The 22,659-nt window shown below is 42.3% G+C and overlaps 1 protein-coding gene across 3 annotated transcripts; it reads left to right on the forward strand.

Annotated features, from left to right (window-relative positions):
* The first annotated feature begins 6,796 nt into the window (after positions 1-6,796).
* Gabrq (gamma-aminobutyric acid type A receptor subunit theta) lies at positions 6,797-22,659 on the forward strand. Of its 3 annotated transcripts, XM_051178246.1 has the most exons (11): positions 6,797-6,942; positions 7,042-7,222; positions 9,054-9,142; positions 13,922-13,989; positions 15,397-15,617; positions 17,609-17,691; positions 18,179-18,313; positions 18,685-18,837; positions 19,339-19,595; positions 20,257-20,672; positions 22,000-22,659. In XM_051178246.1, exons 2-11 carry the CDS (start codon positions 7,074-7,076, stop codon positions 22,004-22,006), a joined length of 1,578 nt encoding a protein of 525 aa, XP_051034203.1. In that variant the 5' UTR covers positions 6,797-6,942; positions 7,042-7,073; the 3' UTR covers positions 22,007-22,659. The 3 variants fall into 3 exon arrangements, with proteins under 3 accessions (XP_051034203.1, XP_051034201.1, XP_051034202.1); XM_051178244.1 differs by lacking the exon at positions 22,000-22,659 and having other exon boundaries at positions 20,257-21,075; XM_051178245.1 differs by lacking the exon at positions 22,000-22,659 and having other exon boundaries at positions 6,797-7,222; positions 20,257-21,075.

Consider the following 22,659-nt stretch of genomic DNA (forward strand, 5'->3'; position numbering starts at 1 on the left):
GTCCTCAGAGTGACTGCAGAGTGTATAGTCTGCACACCTGCCTCCACCAAAGTTCTATTCCTTTCTAGTGCTGGGATTAAAGGCATGCACCACCAACAACCAGCTTCTATGACTAACTAGTGTGGTTGCTGGGATTAAACGTGTGTGCCACCACTGCCTGGCCTCTATGGCTGACTAGTGTGGCTAGCTTTGCACTCTGATCTTCAGGCAAATTTTACTTGTTAGATCATAAAGAAAATATCACCACAAGATCATCATCCCGGGAACTATAGATGAGGCTGCTTGTAAGGAGTAATGTTTTTCCCGCCCACCACCTGGTCTTGTCCCGCCGCCGCACCAGCCGCAATTAACACACTGAGACTCTGTATTTGATATTAATTCTGTTGGCCCATTACTTGTTTCTTATCGGTTAGCTCTGTCTTAAGTATTAACCCATTTCTCTTAATCTAATATTTCCACGTGGTCTTCTTACCGGGGAATGGGGCCAGAGTCTCGTCTCCCCAGTCTCTCCATCTTCTCTGCTTTCTACTTCCTCTTTCCTCCTTGTCTCCTAGTCCCTTCTATCTTCCTTTCCTATTGGCCAACAGTGCTTTATTCATTAACCAGTATGAGAAACATATATACATAATGGCATCTCCCATTAGCTGCTCTGTTCCTGTAACCAATATTTTATTTACTTTCATTCTACTACGCACAGTAAATTGACCACCTAAGTCTATTAAAATTTTTTCCACCATTTGAACACTAATCATGCATTTATCAATCAATGTTAATTCACTTTATAATGAAATTTTACTGTTATATCATTTTATAGATGAAACCATTATCACTGGATTGAGCAATTTCCCTAAAAGCAACCTCGAGGAGGTTATCAGAAGAACTAATGAGGGCTCCTGTAGTTGCATTTTCTTGACATCCAAGGTGTGTAAATGTCATATTCACCTTTGGCTTCTATGCTATCCCACTCGGAAATGAAAGGGATTAAATCCAAGTAACATGCCCACATCCTGAGGAATGAACTAGAGAATGACTCAATTCTTAAAAAATCTCATAATCCCCAAGAACAAACCAAAGGCTTAAGTTAGTCAAGCTCATAAGCTAAGAAATGAATTCAATAAATACTTGAAGGAAATTTTCCCTTGGGCTTGGCATTTTTAAAGGACAAGAAGGGGCACTTGGGAAGCAAATGGGTTCCTTGTTGATTAATAAAGAACACTGGGGCAGTTCTCAGAGGAATCAGTCATTTGTAACCTGATTTTTTCCCCTCAGATTTCTACATTTAGTGGTGCCTGAAATGACTTAGCTAATTTGTGTTTTTAGGATGCCAGGTGTTAAAATTACTTTGCACTACAACCTACAGAAGCCAGGTTGGGTTTATTTGCTTATTTCAATAAATAAAGTAGGATTCCAAAAGGGAAATATGGTGGATGCAAGAGTTTTTTGTTAGTTTGTTTGTTTAACTAAGAAGAGAAATGCAGAGAACGTAGATGCTGGCAAGAGAGACATGTCATAGAATTTGAAGGAAATGAAACATGCACACAAAAAAGGTAACATTGAGCAGGCCATAGGGCCTTATAGCTAAAGCCCTTGCTTGCATGGTCTACAGAGCAAATGTCAGGAGAGGCTCCAAAGCTACAGGAAAAAAACCTGTCTTGAGAAATCCAAAAAACATCTAGAGCACCTATTGTAACCCAATTTCTGGACTGGTCTCTCAGCAAACACATATGGACAAGAGACAGTTGTTAAACTAAATGTATTTGTAGTCTGTGGTGGGAGAGATATAAAATTAAGTTGTGACAATACAGGAACCAAACCCTATTTGTGAGCATAGCTGAAGACAGTGGGGGGAGTGGGAGCTGCCTCTAGGCTTCATCTCTTCACTCTTGCCCTAGGTCAGGACCTCATACTTTTCATAGACATGCCAGGAAAATTGAGTTCTAGTCTGGATCGCACAATAGGGTGACTAGCATTAGAAACTATATATTTTAAAAACAGCTAGAAGAGAGGGTTTTAAGTATACATGACACAGAAAAGAATAAGGTTTGAAATGATGGATATCCTAATTTCTCTGTTTTGAGCACCATGTATTGCATACATGTATTGAATTATCACATTATATCCTGCAAGTATATATAATTATTATATGCCAATTAAAATAAAATAAGTTCACAGACACTGTGGCAGCATGCACAGGGCCTACACAGATCTAAGCCAGATAAGGTTCCAGCACTGGGAGACAAGCCCCCAGCTAGCTGCTATTGACAACCATTCAAAAAGAAAATTGAGTTTTCTCCAGCCGACTCTAGCTAAGTATACAAACCACACTTAAGGGAAGACCCTTGCTCAGCAGTAGATGGCCAACACAAATTGAACTCAATGGTATATTTGGAGGGATTATTGTCGCTGTTTCATAATGCTTTGTCTGAGCATTTTTAAACACTACAGGTTATTTGCTTATATGTTATGGTTTGCTGTTCTGTGTTTTTATGGAATTTCTGTGTATGCAAGTGCATTTGTCTCTGCATCTGTATGTGTCTTTTGTGCTTTTTCTTTGGCTCTTTTTTCTGTTTGTTTCTTTTGTCCTATTCTGGTTTGTTGATTTTTGCTTTGTTTTCAGGTGCATATGTGTTTTGTAATGAAAGAAAAAGAAAGGGTAAGGATTTGAGTGGGTGGTGAGGTGGAGAGGTTCTGGGTGGAGTTAGGGGAGGGGAATCATGATCAGAATATATTGTAGGGGGAGAAAACCTACTTTCAATAAAAACCCTAACCCAACAGTACACAAACACAAAAGAAATAAACAGAAGCTTGTCCGTTCTCTGGTTAATGTTCACTCCCTAAAAAGGATATTTTATCCTTGTGTTTATCTCCATCTGTTTCACTGAGCTTTTGAGATTGTTCTTTTCCTAAATATCAGCCTGGCTTCAGATTCAGGAAAAACAATTACATAAACAGAAAGGCTCACTCTGTCATCAGACCAGGAGCGCTGCTGCCCACTGGTGGCTAGATATGGTAGTTACTGTATCCTTTCCAGATGAAAGCATAAAGAGATGAAACTCCAGATAGAAGATATCATAGGTATATGACAGCATCTCTCAAATCAAAACAATACATGAAATACTTTGGAGACAAATATAGAAATTCAGATGAGACCTCACATATGGAAAAAAAATTTACCTTCTATCCATTGCTGACAGGAGGGCTTTTTTTTTTTTCCCTCAGTCAGTCTGTATAGCAAATTTAGTAATGAGAAAGGGGCTCACTCACCCAAAACCTAGCCTATTAGCTGTTTAGTTGTGTATACAGAAACTCCATACCATTGCAGCAAAGTGAAATAGCCCATAGAGTGATGGCAGAGCTGCTTAATATAAACAGAGCAAATAATGAGGGAGTGATAAGGAAAAGGAGACTTTTCTACAAAGATCCAAGGGGAACCAAAGGCAGGAGGAGAAGAGAAAGGGGGTGGCGAAGAAGGGGGCACAATTCATTTTGTCATTCTCACTTAAAAAAAAACTAACTCTTTTTTCAAGCCTTGAAGCTGAGCTATAAGTAATTCACACCCATAGTCAATAGTCTCTTTTGTGGCCAATGAAAAGAAAGGTACACACATCTATGGGACAACAATAATCTTTCATACATTTGGAAAGGACACCCAGGTTGTTAGGTTGCTTTAGAAAGCACATTCTTAACGTGTTCATTGAATTAATTTTAGTACTGAAATTGACATATTTAAAAATAATCATCCATGAATTAATTGAGTAAACTCCTTCAAAGTTGTAGGGTGTCCCTCTCATGCCCTAGGTCAGAATTGCTCTGTTTCTCAGTAGAAACTCTACGTGGATTTCCTTGCGTCTGGTTTTTAGCATATACAGTATGATGTGTCTGTCTGTAAGTTTGTTTCATTTCATACATCCTGCCTGCCTGGAGTTATTTGAGCTCTTTTGATCCATGAATTTGAGTCTTCTTCACTTTTCTCTCCCATCTTGCTATTTTATCTATTTTATCTAAATGCACAGTGACCGTTTCCATTCTACCCACTGGGTCTTTCATGCTCATTTTCATGCAATTTGTTTCTCCAGGCAGAACTTTGGACTATTATTTGTAACTTGTCTTCTAATTTAATAATTATTTTCTCAGTTGCCATTCTTTTATGTTGCATTTGCTTTATAAAGCCACACTCAGTCCTGTATCTTTTCTCGGTAAGGCACTTTCATCTTGCTCCCTCTGCATCTGTCAGGTGACTACATCTCTTTCTCTCTTCTTCCCAGAGTTCTGCTAGTCTGCTAGCCCCACCTATACTTTCTGCCATTCAGTTCTCAAGTTTCATTGTTCCTGGTTTGAGCTGTAAGCCTTCTCTTCCATTCTTTTTCCAATTTTCTGTAACACTTTTGGTCATTTCATGTTCCCTGCAGATATTTTCAAGCTTCTTTTAGAATAGAGTAAACTGCAGCTCTCGTACTCTGTTGAGTTGAAGTCACAGACAATTATAAGCCTCCTGCCATGGCTCCTGGGAATTGAACTCAGGTTTGCTGAAAGAGAGACAAACACTTTTAACCACTGCACTTCATCGTTTCTTGCTTTGCTGCCAAACTGTACCGTTGACTGTGGTGTGGAAGTTCAGGGTGAGAGCACAGCTAGGAGAGCTTGTGGGGCATCCAGCCTTGATTTTTAAAAAGTAATTTTTACAGGGAGCAAATTTAGGTCGTCAGATAAAGCGAGTCTCCTTACCAAATGAGCTATCTCTGCAGGCTCAGCCCAAAGACCAGACCAATTAATTGGTTTCAGAAATTGACTCCCCTGTGCTGGAACAATCTCCCAACAAATCTACCCCCACCTGCTGGCCGTTGTCTGAATTTTCAGTCAAAGCTCTGAACAAAGTTTATGGGTACAGTAATACATTGAGACAAAATTTCATTCAGTACACATTGTAGTAATATGTATACAATTCTAGCTACATCTGGAGTGATATTTGGTCTTATGAATGAGAAATTTCAAAAGAGCATTACTTCTAAGGAAAGCAGAAGTGGGTCCTTTTGGGATTTAAGGTACCAGTGCCACAGAAGGACTATCTCACTACAGAAATCAATCATCGACATTAATTTTTTGGCAATAGCCATAGTCATGGAGACAGCTAAGAACAAGCGAGGCCAGACCAATGAGTTGCATGCACAAGTTGACTGCTGTGTGCTGGAACTCTCTCCCAAAGAAATCTACTCCCACCTGCTGGTAGTTGTCTGAATTTTCAGTCAGAGCTAAATAAAAGGTGTTCCACAGCAAGCAAACTTACAGTTAAGGTTTCTAGCTTGAATCTCTACTACTATGTGACACTGGATCAATTTGTCTTCTTTCTCTGGACCTCGGTTTACCCATCTTACAATCCAGTTAGTTAGCCAAAAGGATATAGATTAGTCCTACCTTTTGGTGAAAAACAAAGAATCTCTGTAAGGATGTCTGGATGATCATGGGTGGTGTGACAGAGCTCACAACATGACAGCAGGCTTGGCTGCGGTGTTCTAATATCATTTCTTTTTTCTCTCATACCCATTTCTTGCAACAGTGGGTGAGAGGGGGATATTTAAAAAGGGAGGGAAGACCTAGAGTACTCTGTACTTCAGGAGAAGGCATGAAAACTATGAAGAGCGAAATATTCTTTCTAAAATGCCTTTTCAAAAGGAAACTAAAGAGTTGAATTTGCTAGTGTGCAAGAAATTGAGCAAACAGTGAGAGTGAAGCTTTTCTGGGCTCAAGCAATCTGCAGTTGTGTCACTGCTACTGAGGGAAAGAAGAAAGGGTGTGCTTCTATATGAGTGTGCATAGTTAAGGAAACTTGGACTTGAGACCCATTTGACTTCTGCCCTCCTATATGGCGTGACTTGGGAGGTGAACATGTTGCACCTCTTTTGTTATCACATGGCACATGGGCTCTTGTGATGCCTCTCTTTTAGCTACGTCCATCATGGACACAAGCTGAGGGACACAGGGGATAGTGTGAAGTCATCTCTCAACCCTTCTGGTCCAGGTAGGGGAAACAATAAAAGCCCCCTAACAAAAATCCTGGACTTTTCCATGGGATGGCATTTGAACTCAGGCGCAACAACATCTTCTGGTACAAATCTAAAACACTGACTTTTTCCTTCTTTTCCCCTTCAGTGGTGTCAGCCTGGATCCTAACTTCAACTCTACGTTTCCTGTCATGGCAATGAACCACGCCTTAGGAAGACTCTAGTTGGTCAATACTTCCTGTTCCCTGAATTTGTTTTTCCTAAGAACTCAAAGTTGAGAATAACCCTCTGGGAAATTAGGCTCCAAGAAGACAAGTTTCATCCTCTGTTGTCAAAGCCCTGTCCTAAGACCCCTTGGTAAGAGATCCCATCAACAAGGCAAAGAAAGTAGCACGTTGGGTTAAGCACATTGAGTTACTGGAGTGTCAATGATCTGTGAACAACCTCCTGATTTCCCCAATGTGTGGACAGTCAAACAGCCACACTCCTTTCACTACAAGATACAAAATCTAGAACACAACATCTTCTAAGAAAAACACATCATTCTCCTTCTGCAAAGAGGCCCAGAGCCACACACCTCTATGTCCGCTCTAGGCAGTAATCCCCACCCTCTGGCATGGCTGGACCTGGTGGCTGGCGCTGGTCCGGGGACGACTGCAGAGGCCTGAAGGGGCTGGAAGGGGTGGCGAGCGCGCGCCTTTTTGTGTGGCTCCTGCCGCCAGCAGGATTGGCTTAGCTGAAATGCCGTCGGAGTGGGCGGAGCCAGACGCGCGCCCTGCCCTGCTCAGCATCCAGTCTCAGCCCTGAGGGGTAGCAGACGGAGCGCACCTCTCAGCAGCCAGGCTCGCCCTGTGGACCGCTGCGTGGGGGAGAGCTGCTGCGGAGTGGCTGTTCTTTCCTGCTGTGGGCTCCAAAGGAACCCCACACTCCCTGCTCCCTTCAGGTCTCTCCTTAGGGTCGCGATTGTGCTGAAGGGCTAGCGATTCCTCTCCCTTTTCGCTGTACTGACTCGCTCCCACCCTAACCCTGTCCGCTTTTCCAGCTGTCCACTGCAGTTCTCAGAGCACCGCAGCCATGGGAATCCGAGGCATGCTGCGAGCTGCTGCGCTCCTGCTGCTCATCAGGACTTGGCTCGCAGAGAGCAACGGCCCCAGTTCCACCCCGAAATTCCACTTCGAGCTCTCCCCCAACATGCCCGAAGTCATCCTGGATCTCTTCAACTGGTAAGCAGCCCAGCCCAGCTGAGCATGAGAGGGACAAAGATAAGCATGGGCTGGGTGCAGGGAACTCGGACCTGGGCTTGCCTAGGGGATGAAGCTGGTATGGGGACAGCTGTGAAATGATACTCCTAGCTTCAACCCACCTGTTACTGCTGCACCTTCCAAGCCTCCCTTCGGCCCTGTGGGCCAAGAGCAGCCTCACCCCAGGGTCTACCTGATCATCCTCAAGGACTGAGGTCCCAGGCAGCTTTCCTGGATGTGGTCTTTGATGCCCATGGGAGGAAGGGGTGTAAATGGGCAATTCGCAAAACAAACAGGAAAGACACCTGTTTGAGTAAAGGGTTTTAGTCTCTTTGTTGAGGAAGTGTCTGTTTCTGTCTGTCTGTCTCTGTGTGTTTATGTGTGAGCACACACTCACACGCACTCGCACACACTTGCACGCACATGTGTCTTTCAAATACAGCGGATTGAAATGATTAACTGTGAAATACGTAGCTGTAAATGACATAACCTTCTGGCTTAAGAGAGGCAAGCTTTTGTGCTTACTCCTGTGAAAACATTTGAAGATTTCAGTTTTTCTCTGTGTTTGCTTTAAAGTTTGTTTAGGTCTACAAGTATCTGAAGAGGGGATAAAATTGTCATCCTTGACGTGTAGATCACACACACACACACACACAAGAAATGTGTATTTGTGGTGGCTGTAGATTTGAAGTGCTGGCACATGGGAAATTTTGTGGACAGAAACAGGCGGGAATGTATTTCTTTAATTTGGAAATAATTCATGTGCACACCTTGAAACATTACAAAATTAAATTTTATGATTGAGGGAAATGAGAAATAATTTTAAGTAGCAAACTAGAAAGGGGGAGTGGTTAAGCTGGGCAAGGTTCCAGCAGGCAGCCCTGCAGTGTTCTCAACATACCAGACTGCGTCACTGAACACATGCTGGGGGAGGAGAGATGGAGGGACAGAGAGACACGCACAGAAAGGGACAGACAGACAGAGATTGCAGGGACAATGCGTCAGAAATCCAAACAGCCACAGTGATAGTGATGCCTGGGGCCTGTCGTCATTTCAAAGCCCTTTGGGGATTGAATGCCTAGATGAATTCAATGAGCATCTCAGAGATCCCTGGAAAGGCCAGCTCTGTGCAACTGAGCTGGCTTCACTTACATGTGCCCGCCTAAGCAACCTCCAGGCTGAAAGCGCATGCATATTGAGTGACATGCCTGCTCCCAGGATGGATTTTTTTCGAAGGCAGCTCTAAATCCCAGGTCAATGAAATGGTTTAGTTCAATGAGGGTCATAAATCTTTGCTACATTCGAAAGACACTTTATCCCTGCCCCCACCTCTCTCTTTCTTCGTCATATACCAATACTCAAGCACAATGTTGACATAAATGTGGTGGGGGGGGATGCTCGGAGGAAATGTGTCTCTGAGTTAGAAAACATGAGCTCAGCTCAGGTGGAACACTTGCTAGTGGGAACTCACTTCCTGGTGCAGTTTTCTGAGGGTCTCATCTGCACACGTTCCCCCTCTCTCCCGTGGTGTGCTTCCCTCCCTCCCCACAATTCCTGCGTGGTAACAGGGATCCAGTCCTTGGGCCCCACCCTGTGGATTAAAGCTGTGAAGGGGGAGGGGAAGGGGACAGAGTCTGCGTCACTGCTGTGCTTCTAGCTGACTCACTGTGGGCTGGAAGGGGAAGAAGGGAGGGAGACAGACACATGTGACTGGACATGGTTGCATATGTACAGGGGCAGTGATGGCTCTGGCCAGCCACTGGCAAGTGGGCCGTAAGTCAACCAGCATTTGCTCATGGCTTCTCTCTTCCAGCAAAAATTGTGCAAATGAAGCTGTAGCTCAAAAGATTTTGGACAGGGTGCTGTCAACATATGATGTCCGACTGAGACCAAATTTTGGAGGTAAGCCAAATCCAGAAACCAGAGGCTTCTGGCTTAGATAGGATAGCACCAGTTCCACCCTGTAAACTAACCAAACTCTATACCTCTGTCCCCCATCCTACCTTCCTGAGTCTGCCAAGCCCTACAAGGGAGCACCCCCAGACTACCAACCTCAGGCCTGCTCTCTTCCGGGAATGTACCTCACATCTATGTACGAGTCTTTCTATGCCAGGGACTTTCATTCCTTCCTTACTCCCTTCCAGAGGTGTTGCAACCATTAAGTAATTCAGAGAATTCAGAATTGAGGCCATGGTCTTCTCTGCCTCTGTTACCTAACCCACCTAGGCCTGGGACCTTTCCCAAGTTTTCGGCCCCCACCACATTCAGTCCATCTAACATACTGTTCTACATGTGTTATTCATAAAACTCGGAATGATGACCACTAACAAATAGAGTACCCACAACACAGAGATGAGACGTTACAAGGAAACTGGCACACGTGCCTCCAAGAAGTCGATGGGCACTTTCTAGATTCTGCCCACCCAGAACCCATACAATAGGAGTATCATTCAGTGACCACGGGGACACCTAAGAAGCTGAAACCAAGGACAGACTAAAGAAGAAGTGCTTTCAATTAGGGTTAGTTCATTTTCAACTCAAAGATAGCAAAAGGAGGTACAACACAGGACAGCTTCCTGTAGGATGGGACACAGTCGAATGAGTAATTGCCACTAATGATTCACATTTGTACTCATGTGTAACTGTCTTCTTAAAATACCGTGCTACCTTGAAAACCAAGGAGGTTTCCCTTGGCTCTAAATTTAATAAGTGAGACTGTATTAACTTGTGCTTCCCTTTCCTCCACTACATAATGGCAGAAGGCACAAACCAAGGGCTCTAAGGTGAGCATGCATGGGATATCAGATTGGGAAAAGCAGAAGGTACCTAATACCTTTATGCTACTGAGGCCACAGTGGTGGTACCTTTTCCGTGTGGATCCTCAAGTGAGTGGGGAGTATAGAAATTCAGGTGGTAAAGCACAGTTAATACCCCTTATGTGATACTAGCTTTGAATCATTTGTGCCAAGCTCCAGAAGAAGGCAGGGCAATTTGTATTTATTGTCTCTTTTTTACTCTAATGTTGTTTGTCAGCAAAGACCAAACAATAGCAATCTGCATGCAGTGAGCACACGCCCCCACTGTTTCAGGCACAGGTTGCCATCCATACAGCATCCAGTACTAAAAGAAGGGAACAGAAGCAAGAATGCACCTCTGCGTGTTGGCCAGCACAGTTGGTCTACAGTAGAACTACGTCCCCTCACCACCATCTTTCACGTTACACCAAATATTATGATCAGGCTGAAGTATCTGATAAAATATGTGCCCATACATTGATTTTGCCAAACACATGGAAGTAATAAAGAGAGGTGACAAAGTTCTTAGGGCCACCTGCCATTTAAACAGAAGGCAATACTATATAGGCTGTAAGGCTAGGACTATTATATGGGAGAAATATGATGAGACAGCCAGGCTAGAGCACTCAGGGTTTAGGAAACCCAGAGTTCCCTGTGTAGTCTCCCAGTAGACAGTCCCCTCTATATTTAACATGGAAAATAGCCTTAGAGCTTAATCTTCACACATAGGAATGTTCCTGGTTCTCTCTCGCACACACACACAAGAACATGTCACAGACATTGAACATTATACATTAAAGGAGGAAGGCATAAGGTATTTTGTTTGGGGGTGGTTGGTTTTTTGTTTTGTTTTGTTTTGTTTTTTTGTCTTGGTTTGGTTATGGTTTTTTGTTTGTTGTTTGTTTTTTGCCATGGGCTACTTGAACTAGTTTATCAAGTGGCCCCTTTTTATGTAGAGAAATCAGAACAATGTCCCCTTCCTCTGGTTGTGTTCCTGTGCCAAACCATGGCTGTGCACGTAAAATATACACTACATTTCAGTACCCACTTCCCTTAAGCTAAGAGCCCTTTGGCAGGCTTCTGTCCTGTCCCTTTCAGTTCTACAGCATTCCACATAAGAAAAGACATCACTAGGTTGGTCTAGATAGGCCTGACCTTGGAGGAAGGGGCTGGCAGTCAAGTCTTGGAGAAAGGAGCTGAAATATAGGCTTCTATGGGGCTTTCTGAGCCTTGTTGCCTACTAACACAGCTTCCATCTGCCAAAAGTATGGGGAAAGCAGCCTGAAAGGCAGCAGTCCAACAGCGTGTCTAGGAAGCTCTGTCACTACATAACATTTTCCTGGGGCTTTTCACAATAGCCCCAAGTACTAGCGTCTGGGCTGTGCCCTAACAGAACCCCATTTACTTCTCAGCTACCATTCATATACTTATTCCCCCAAAGCACTTTGCTCTTTGAAGCACTGGATTAGAAATAACACATTTTCCTCTCTTCAGCTCAGCTTCTAGGCAGGCAATCAGCCTGCAGTGAAACCAGCAGGCTGGAATTGCAAGCATCACACATACACATATTTCCCTAGCAGCAGTGTGATGTAATACACTTTGGTGTAAGCTGATGAGAGAATAGTAAATTGTATTTCTCCATAGTACCTAACAACTTACTGTTTTCACAACCATGATTGTGGAGTCTTGCCAATGGATACTGAACACACATAGGCCTAAGGGGGTAAAAAACCAGGAAGCAGAACACTCATGTAGAATTCCTCACTCAGTCACAATTGCACATTAATCAAATCACCACCACACAGTATTCATTCACATGAGCACACTCATGGATTCACTCACATAGACACACATAAGCATGATTTATTCACTAAAATTCACACATTAACACACACACACACAAACATGACCTAAATTCATACATTAATATACATACAAATGGCCATACACACACACACAAACACACACACATATAAAAGCATCATACTTGATCATGCAGAAACATACAGAAAAAAATCACAAAATGTATTTGCATATACAAATACACATATTAGCTCACATAATCAGACATTTACATGAAAACACTCATACTTATCAATATGCTCACATGTTCATTGCCATGAAAATACATGTAGGCAAATATATCTATACACATAGATGAGTTTGCCAACTTACTTATATATGAACACACTTCATCACATGTTCCCTCAACACAAATATGCTCATACTTAGTCATTTATGTCCACATACATTCACACATTAGAGCAAACATTAACATGCCCAAAAACATACACATAAATATCCTGACCCATTGACAAATCATCAGCACTCACATATGTGTTCATATGTATACATAAACATGAGTGCACATATATGTATACTTAAAAATTCACTCACACTTTAATATATGGTAACATATTAATACATAAACACGCAAATATAACTATAAATTGTATCATACTATATATTATCATATTTTTTGTATCCAACCATACAGTTAACTCACACTTACATTTACTTACATGAACATACTCCTTAATTCATCCCACATATGGACAAACATAGTACCTATTGATGCATTCAAATATGCCCACAAACCCAAACACACTAGCAAATTTACTTATATACATTAACATCCTTATACATACATGCTTACAGCATCACACATGACCACAGTCACATAAAATGAAACCCATATTCTCTCTCACAAATATGATCACATACACTCAGAGTCACTAACAAGCTGAAAGGGGGTACAAATTCAATAATATACACATGCATGTTAAGATACACACATACTTTTATATTTACTCACATGTGACAATGCTAACATGTTTTTATATATATAAACGTGAAGACATCACACAAGCATGATCACTTACATGCATGTCAATACAATGAGGTGAGTATCCTCATTTACTCTTACATTGACCTGCTCACATATCACTGACATATGATAGATTCACAAAAATACTAACACATATAAATATACTACATATACTCAAACAGATGCACACACACACTTACACACACACACTTACAGACATACAGACATGTACATACATTCATTTACTCAGAAACATTTTCACACATTCATAGTACACACTCTAATGCTAAACATCACATCCAATCCTATTCCATAAAATCACACTCATACTCATTCACTTGCTCACATGTTCACTGCCATATAACCACATTCACACAAATTCATCCATACACACAGGCTCACAGCATCTACATATGAGCATACAAAATCGCACATTCATTCACATGCAACTATACTCACACCATACTTTCACATACATGCTTGTGTATGCTTGAAGACATAACGCAGAGTCACACATTTGCTGACTCGGGATAAATATTCTCATTTTACACTCGCACTTGTGTTCTCTCATATGTTATCTCCTACACAACAAACTGGATCACGCAAACATGCTCATATACTCACTCATGCACAGAAATGCTCACATACACATATGGACAGATTCACATGAATATGAACACATTCCTAAATTCACTAGCAAATATGGACATACTCACCTTCACTCACCCAGAAACATGAATCTCAGCCCTTGTTCCTAGTTGAGTTTCAGCTCTTTATCAGAAAACATTTACCACAGTGCTTCATATTTTCCTTTTGTGTTGACTTTATACCTGCCTCTCAGCATAGCATGAGCCAGTCCTTGCTCTGAGCACATGACCTTCATTAATTATGATAGCATTTATCCCTCTTTGACCCATGAGGAACCTCAGGCTCAGAGAGATTAAATGACTTACTCAAGACCACACAACCAACGAACACCAGCCTAGACAGCTGGGTCCTAAGTACATACTCTTAACCTTTATCCAAATGTTCATGTGATTGTATCTTCCTGTATTGTAGGTGCCCCTGTGCCTGTGTCAGTATCCATCTATGTCTCCAGTATTGAACAGATCTCAGAAATAAATATGGTAAGTCTATAGGTTCTAATAATGGTGCTAGACACAAGGGGCAAAAGCATAGTCATTAGCCAACTCTAAGTGTTCTGACCTGTGACAGAACTCACCTGACAGCCCTCTGGAATAGACGAAGGTCAATTGAAGGCCAGAATCACAGCATATCCAAAACTTCAGTTACATTTACATTATCAACTCAAAAGAAAATCTAAGGAGCTTTTAAAAGTTTTAATAGCACACTGTATTTGCACTGTAAAGTTTTATTTCATAAGACACACAGATTACAAATAATAAAAAGAAATACTGTTATTGGATTTATTTGATGTTGGCTATAGGCAATTCTGTATTGCCAAAACTTCTGAACTTTAAGTTTTACAAAACAAAGCCACTGTGGCAAGTGAAAAGATAATTCAGAGTAAGCGGAGATATTTGCAACACAGAGCTGGTATTCAAACATATACATAATGCCAGAGAATTGATAAGAATATTTTAAAGCAATCAGAGATGATCAGCAAATATGAATGAGAATTGTGAAGCAAATATGAATAGTTTTGTGAAGAAAACTAAGTAGCAGATGAACATATAAGAAAATGTTTTACCTTGTTAGTAATCAGCAAAATGAACTCACAGTGAGAGTACACCATGTATGTACCAGATTGGCCAAAACAGGAGTCAGATGCTGCTGATGTTGGTGAGGTGGAAGCATTGCTAACCCTCACCTGTTTTCAACTTTTGCAGGGTTGCAAACAACCACTTTTGCTTTGCCATTGTTATTTCTTCCTGGTTTGGGCATGTATGGTGCTTTATACATGGATATATACATTGTGTTCATATCTGGAAATAGTCTCCAGGAATACAAGAGATCAAATTAAAGTTACAAACAGCAACTTTAATGGGCCTCACAAATACAATATTGAGGGGTTGAGGAACAGATTACAGCCATACAGTTTGGTTCTGATTAGATAACATTCCAAAAAGAAGTCCAAATAAGCACTGTGTTTCTAAAAAATATGCATGGTGACAATGAAACTCTAACTTGAACCATGGGAAATACTGTCATAAAGTCATGAATAATGAATGCTTCCTGCTGGGTGTGAGAAATTTCCTTTGAAAATGACACACCGGAACTTGAAAGTTATTGGTGACATTCTGTTTCTTAACCTAGGTATTAATTATAGAAGCTTTATTTTGCTGTTCTTTCTTAAACATACTTATGTTTATAGACCCATCTGTATGGTGTGTTTCATATATATATATATATATATATATATATATATATATATATATATATATATATATACACACACATACATATATATATATATATATGAGAGAGAGAGAGAGTGCAAACATATGATCTGTGTATACAGAAGACAGAGAGCTAGACGACCTGACAACTGTTATTTACTTATCTCTCCCCAGGACTACACAATTACGATGTTTTTGCATCAGACATGGAAGGACACACGCCTAGCATACTATGAAACTAACCTGAACCTGACTCTGGACTATCGTATGCAGGAGAAGCTTTGGGTCCCTGACTGCTACTTTGTGAATAGCAAAAATGCCTTTGTGCATGATGTAACTGTGGAGAATCGTGTGTTTCAGCTTCACCCAGATGGGACAGTGCGATACGGCATCCGGTGAGTTCACATAAGAGTCTTGGGCTGTTCTTCCTACTGTGTATCCCACAGATACATTAGGAGGGATATACAGAAGATATCCCTGTTTTCTAGGTCTGCCTTGTGGGCACATACACTTTCAGAGTTTGCCACAAGGTCCCAGTTTAGATACTGTAGCCAACTTCTGCCCTTTCAGATGTGTTCTTTAATGGAGGTTGTATTAAGGAATCTGAGCACATTGGGAACAGTGTTGCTTTATTTTGTGTACAATAAGGAAAGGAATTTACAATGTTGCCTGCCATTTGTGAAAGAAAATACTGTTTCCATTAATTTTTGTATAATTATCATACAGATTTTTTTAAAGAAATCCCAATTCCCTGGACCAAAAGACCTCTTCCTCCAGTTTTTGTGTATGCAGAGAGACTGATGAATGCCGGAGCATTTACACTGAAGAAGATGCTCCACCTCTCCCCCTTTCCATGTGTTTGCACCACACACGTGTCAGGAGACATGGGGAGCTAGTGCTGTAGAAGGGCTAGGGTGGGGCTTCTGAGTCCCTGCTTTCTTTTCATACAGAATACATGCACACTGGTAGTCTCCACTTACATATTTGCAATAGAGAAGTCACCAAAGCTGACTTCACAGTTTCAGCTCAAATACATTGTCAGTAAAGGCAAGCTGAGAAGTCATCTTAGCTCAGAAAAATGTTTCCTGGTGGTAGCTACCAGGGTTTATTTGACAGGTTGTTACAGATCTAAACATTGGGTTTCTCTTACTCAGGGGTTCTCTCTTCCCCTTCCTTCCTTCTTCCTCCATCCACATTCCCATGAAGTCATTGAACACCAATGCTTACCTGAAACTGATCAATAATCACTCAGTCTTGTTTAAAGTAAAGGAGGCATTGGATGATGAGTAATACTTGGGTAAGTCACCTTTTTAGAGAAGAGGAAAGTACACACACATATACATACTACCCACTATCAAGTCCCCAAAATGAAATTCCTACAAGGATTGATAAGGACTAAGCTAAGTTAGCTGACAGGAAATGAAGAAAAGGAGATGGGACAGATATGAAGCAGCAGAGAGCTTTTTTCTTTATGACATTTTCAAACATGTCACCTCCCTGGCTCCTCCAAGGCCATTATCTCAGATTCCTCTCCTGGTGCACAACAACTCTTCTGGTTGTAACTACTGACAGCACTATCCGGGTCCTCCAAGGACCCATTTTGTGCCCACTGACATCTTTATACCTCTTGGTGCCACATAGGCCCTCACCACTGACACATAGAGATATGGCCAGAGGTGGACCTGGGATTGCCCACATCTATACTTGCACACCACATACCTGCCTTTCCCAGTGGCTATCACACAGTGTTCTCTAAGCAGTCTTGCTGATAATTTAACAAGCACAAGTCTTTCTGTCTCTGTATTGTTTCCTCAAGGGTCCTCCCCCTACTATGGTTTTTCTGACATGACATCTATCTGTTCTTTGTTTTGGATCTCACAAATCTTGTGATTTGTTATGAGTAAGGTTTTCCCCGACTGTGCCAGCCCCAAATAACACACAGAGATGCTGTATTAGATATAATTTTGTTGGCCAGTTTCTAGTTTCTTATCAGCTAGCTCTGTCTTAGATATTAACCCATTTCTATTAATCTAAGTACTTCCATGTGGTCTCCTCTTACTGGAGAGAGGGGCTGGCGTTCTCTCTGTCAGTCCACCATCTTGGATCTCCTGCCTCCTACTTCCTCTCTCCTCTCCTAGTATCCTAGTCTCGCCTATCTTGCTTTGCTATTGGGCAACAGTACTTTATTCATTAACCAATAAGAGAAACCTATTTACAGAATGATATCTCCCATCAGTGATTCTTTGTGAAATTCCAATTGTATCTCTCTTCGCAATATTCCACACACATGGGTCTATCCTCCACTTAACTCTTGCCTCCCCATCCTGCAGAATCCTTGGGAATAAACTTGAATCGTTTTCCCCTTCCTTTTTGCTTTCTTTTGCAGACTTACTACAACAGCAGCCTGTTCCCTGGACCTGCAAAAATTCCCTATGGACAAGCAAGCCTGCAAGCTGGAGGTGGAGAGCTGTATGTATTTCTCCTGTGGACCCTTCATACCTGAGTAGGGCTGCTGTACTCAGGAAAGCATGAGTGGAGTTGACACTGAGAAGGAAGAACACAGCTCCTCCTCTCTGCATTCCAATATCTCCTCTCAAATATGCACAGAAGTAGTAGATAAATGATAGATGAATAATGGCTAAATAGTGAATTGACAACTGTATACATTTGGCACCGGAGAGTGGGTGGTCTTTATAGTGTAGGTAATTCAATTGAAAAACTATATATACTCGTGGATAAACGTTCATAACACCTTTTTGCTACACATTCCTTCCTGCCTAAAAAACTCCAAAGTGAAAGTCCTCTCTTTGCAAGTATTTAGAATTTCCCCATTCTCACACACAGAAAACCACAAAGTACCCACACACACAAATTCCAAGTGCCAGCCATGATTTGGTTTTCACAGACTACTGTGGAATGAAGTTTGCCTACACTAACTCCTTGTTTCACCTCCCAGATGGCTATACCATTGAAGACATTGTATTATCCTGGGAAGATGAGAATGCTATCCACATTACTGATGAGCTCCACATCCCTCAGTTTACCTACCTGGGGAGGACAATTACTAGCAAGGAGGTGTATTTCTACACAGGTGGGTGAGAGTCCCTCTTTCTCTCTCATTTCTTGTACCCTTTACACTACTACAAACTCTTGGGGACATCTGCCTTTGATCCTTATAATTGGCTCCCTTCTTTCACATTCCTTTGGTTTTGGGATCTCCCCATATTGATAAATCCCTAGTGGCTAATGGCTCACCCCTACAGATGGAGAACAAATATAGAAGGTTTGGCGGGTTGACAATACTCTACAGCTGGAAATGATTCCTGCTCCTCACAGGTTTGGCCTGTCATTCTCCATCTGTTTGCAACCTGAAAACATTTCATGTGTAATGAGTGAGGAAGGAGGGTGTTAGAGCTGACTTGCTGTGCCACATGGGCCTCACACCGCTGTGTATTCATACAGGCTCCTACATGCGCCTGATAGTGAAGTTCCAGGTTCAGAGGGAAGTCCGCAGTTACCTTGTGCAGGTCTATTGGCCCACAGTCCTCACCACCATTCTCTCCTGGATATCATTTTGGATGAACTATGATTCCTCTGCAGCCAGGGTGACAATTGGTAAGCCCTCTCTATCACCATCTCAGGAATAAACTTGAGTCATTCTGCTTAGAAAAAGAGTAAAGGCAGAACTGGGAAGACCTTGAACTTCAGGTCTAAGTTTGGAGGAGGCAAGAAATGTTTTAAGCAAGGAACAGCCTAGGATATTGGACTTCGTGGTTTGCTTTTGCCTTGTGTAGGGCAAATTATTCTATCTTTTCCTTTAGGAGCACAAATACAGCTATATGTGTGATATTTTAGGGTTTAGAAACCCTCTTCAGATACTAAAAGAAGACTTATATAAAAATGGAGATGTAAAGTACTTAAACCATGACTAGGAATTTGAACTTGATGCAGAGCAATCAACCTGGTGAATCATAGGGAGAAGGAACAAGGAGAGGACATGAGCAAAGTCTCTACCTGAAAGATGGCCTATGCTCACCTCCTTTAGGATGTATACACAGTGGCTTGCTGAAACTGCACTTATCAAGGAATACTAAACCTGTACTGTGTTGTCCATAGGCCTAACTTCTATTCTTGTCCTGACTACTATCGACTCACATATGCGAGATAAACTCCCCCATATTTCCTGTATCAAAGCCATTGACATCTACATCCTTGTGTGCCTGTTCTTCGTGTTCCTGTCCCTGCTGGAGTATGTCTACATCAACTACCTTTTCTTCAGCCAAGAATCTCGGCGCAATCGCAGGAGATGCAAGAAACCCAGGAGAGTTATTGCCAGATACCGCTACCAAGAAGTGGTGGTGGGAAATGTGCAGGTTTGACATTTTGACTGACAGCCAGATTTCCCTGAGCACTTCCTCAGCCTAGGCTTAGCATTGACCCTTTCATATTTTATAATTGCTTTAATCCTCATACATTAATTGTACATGACAGGCATGCCCACACTCATCTATAGATGATCATCATTTGATATTACAAGGCAAGAAAAGTCAGAACTTGATTTCTCTACATCTTTGAGCCAAATTTGTTTTGGGCTTCCAGAGCAAGTGATGAAACCAAAATGGAAGCTCAGGGAGACAGATACCAGAGAAGCTGGCCTTCAAACTTTTCCTTCCCCGGCACTTCAGATACCTGAGAACATAACTAGGCCTTTTGCTTTGGGATATACATGAATGCCCAGAAACACCTCTCCTTAGCATCCTCACCCTACCTGAAGCCTACATGTATCACACAGCACTCCTGAGATCACAACTTCCCCCCCCAGAAAGACAGTTACTTGGCTACAGCATGCTAAAACAACTTTCTGGTCCAGTTTCTCAACCCCTGTGAGCATACCAGAGAATCCAACAGGTTATCAAAGGCATCAACAGTAGCGTTGAAAGCACTAATCAGGAAAGTTCCCTCCTTTTTCACTTCCCCCATTTATGCACCCTAAGTGATATGAAACTAATCAGCTTATCCATTATCTCCTCAAAGGATGGCCTGATTAATGTGGAAGACAGAAGGGAAGAAAGAGTTGGCCCCCTTCCTGATAGCCCCATGCAGGCTCATCTGGCAAGCCCAGAAAGTCTTGGATCCTTGGTGTCCACCTCAGAGCAGGCTCAGCTGGCTACCTCAGAAAACCTCAGCCCACTCTCTTCTAACTCAAGCCAGGCCCAATTGGCCACTGGAGAAAGCCTGAGTGATTTGCCCTCCACCTCTCAGCAAACACTGCATGACTGTACCATTCACTTTCATGGCTTCCTCACTAATGACAGTATTATCCCCATCAAAATCCACAACCATTCTGAGGCCCATTGTGATGAAGATTCCGAAGAGAGCCTAAGCTCTGATGAGAGTCATGGCCATGCCAGCAACCCCGGTGGAAGGATCATACTCTACAGTGGCCAGAGGTGTGTGCAAGAAGCAAGTTGGGACCTTGATAAGATTGAGATCTTACAGGATGACATCAGTATCAAGAGCAGCTGGCTTGGCCTTGATGAACTACACAAGGGGGATGCTGACAGTATCTGGAGCCTTACTGATGAGGAGCTCATGGCCTGTGACCAAGAGAAGGACAGTAGCTCAGAGTCTGAGGAGAGTTGGCCCCCAAGCCCTGGGTGCTCATTCAATGAAGGGTTCTCATTCCAGCTCTTTAATCCTGTCCGGGTCCCTAAGGTTGATAGGTGGTCCCGTTTCCTCTTCCCTCTTTCCTTTGGGTTGTTCAATGTGGTTTACTGGTTATACCACATTTATTAGATTACCATACCCCACAGCAGCAGATATACTATGATGTGTTTCCTTCATAGTTCCTTTGGTTTTGTTTTCCCTCTTCTCTTTATTTTATTTGTCAGTTCTTAGGGCAATCAAATCCTTTGGGCCCTTTTCTTTATTATGATGTGGGGAGGAGATGGAAAAAACATGTAGCCAGAGCGCAAGGGATTGAGGAAGACTTGAAGATAAATTGCACATTGATTTCCTCCTGCTAGACGACTCTCCCTTACCTTTCAAACACCTTGAACAGTCCATCAGCCTAGAAATGCCCTTGGAAGTGTGTAGAGGGTTTAGAACACAGAGAAAAGGCAGGATGAGGAATGAGGAGACTCTGAGCCTGGTTCACAAACATTCCTGAGAGCTTTCCTTTTAGTCCCCTCAAGGTGTTGAAATTACTTTTACATCACTTTTTTTTTCTTCCCCCTGGGTATCACGGACTTTGTTAAAAAGGGATTTGGGAGAAGTTAAGCCAAGCTGGCCTGAGGTATGCAGAGGAGGGGCTAGGCATGGGTAGGATTTTCCGACAAGAAGAAAGTTGGGAAACATTTGTAAGTGCCTTGTACATTGAGTAGGGAGTTGTGGTACAGGAGTGGGAAGGGCAGGTGGGAGAGACTGCAAAGAGATATAGCAGGGTAAGTAAAAATGCATGCTTCCAGCAGTGATATGGAGCACAACGGGGTGATGGCAGGCGGGAATTTTTACATGATCAGCTGTTATCTTTAAAGTTACTAGACCTTCTCTTGCCTGTATTTCTGTTTCACAATGACTGACAGTAGGGACTCGCTACTTCTGTTCAGTTAGGAGTTAGCTTTCTAGCAGTTGCTGAGTTGATTACTAGTTACAATAGAAGCACTTAATGAATAAGCATTGGTTGAGAAAGATCAGACTTGCTATTTCACTATCAGCCTAAAATAGCATATGGACAAGTACTGTGAATCTATATACTAACCCTTTCTGTTTGTCTAGTGCATAGTAAGTGGCAACGAGCTCCCTGACCCATCACATCGTTGGATCCTCACAGGAGCCCTGTGAGCCAGGGAAGACAAAGCACCTTGTTCCCAGTGTTCCAAGGAAAAAGTAGAGCTTGTGTGCCATGCTTATGGATGCTTGTTCTTTCTCCTTATTTTCTTAACTCTCAACTGATGTACTTTCCCTACTGCCCCTTCCCTTTGCTCAAAGGGACATCCCTAAAGAATCTACCTGTCAGGCTGCCAAGCTCCCTGGACAGGACCTACAGCATCTCTGTAGGAAGAGGCTACTAAGCAGCCACTGAACATGAACTGAGCAAATGGAGAATATGGCCCTATTCTCTCAACAGGGCTCCTCATGAGAGTAGGATGAGCCTGCACGCCAACTTTCCAGGAAGCACCAGCTCATTGAAGGAGGTCATGAGGGAGCTTTTCCAAGCACTCAGTCTATTCTTCCCCTTCTTTTATAGGCAGCCTTTCCTTCAGCCCTATACCTCATGTCCTTAACTGTACTTCTGTGCTTGTATGTTTCTATGTATCCCTGGGGATGAGTGTGCATGCATCCAAGTAAGTCTATGTGCCATACAACCATTTGAGAAGTTAAATAGCACTATAGTAATATAATTCTATGTTAGTATGTATGAATGCATATATTCAC

This window comes from Phodopus roborovskii, unplaced genomic scaffold, assembly GCF_943737965.1.
Source record: "Phodopus roborovskii unplaced genomic scaffold, PHOROB, whole genome shotgun sequence".
Lineage (NCBI taxonomy): Eukaryota > Metazoa > Chordata > Mammalia > Rodentia > Cricetidae > Phodopus > Phodopus roborovskii.

What these genes read in the sequence shown, in the direction of transcription:
- Gabrq (XM_051178245.1), top strand. Translation starts at nt 7,074, where the DNA reads ATGGGAATCCGAGGCATGCTGCGAGCTGCTGCGCTCCTGCTGCTCATC. An exon ending in AGATCTCAGAAATAAATATG is followed by an intron (nt 13,990 to 15,396) that starts GTAAGTCTATAG and finishes ATCTCTCCCCAG; the next exon opens with GACTACACAATTACGATGTT. An exon ending in TGGTGGTGGGAAATGTGCAG is followed by an intron (nt 19,596 to 20,256) that starts GTTTGACATTTT and finishes ATCTCCTCAAAG; the next exon opens with GATGGCCTGATTAATGTGGA.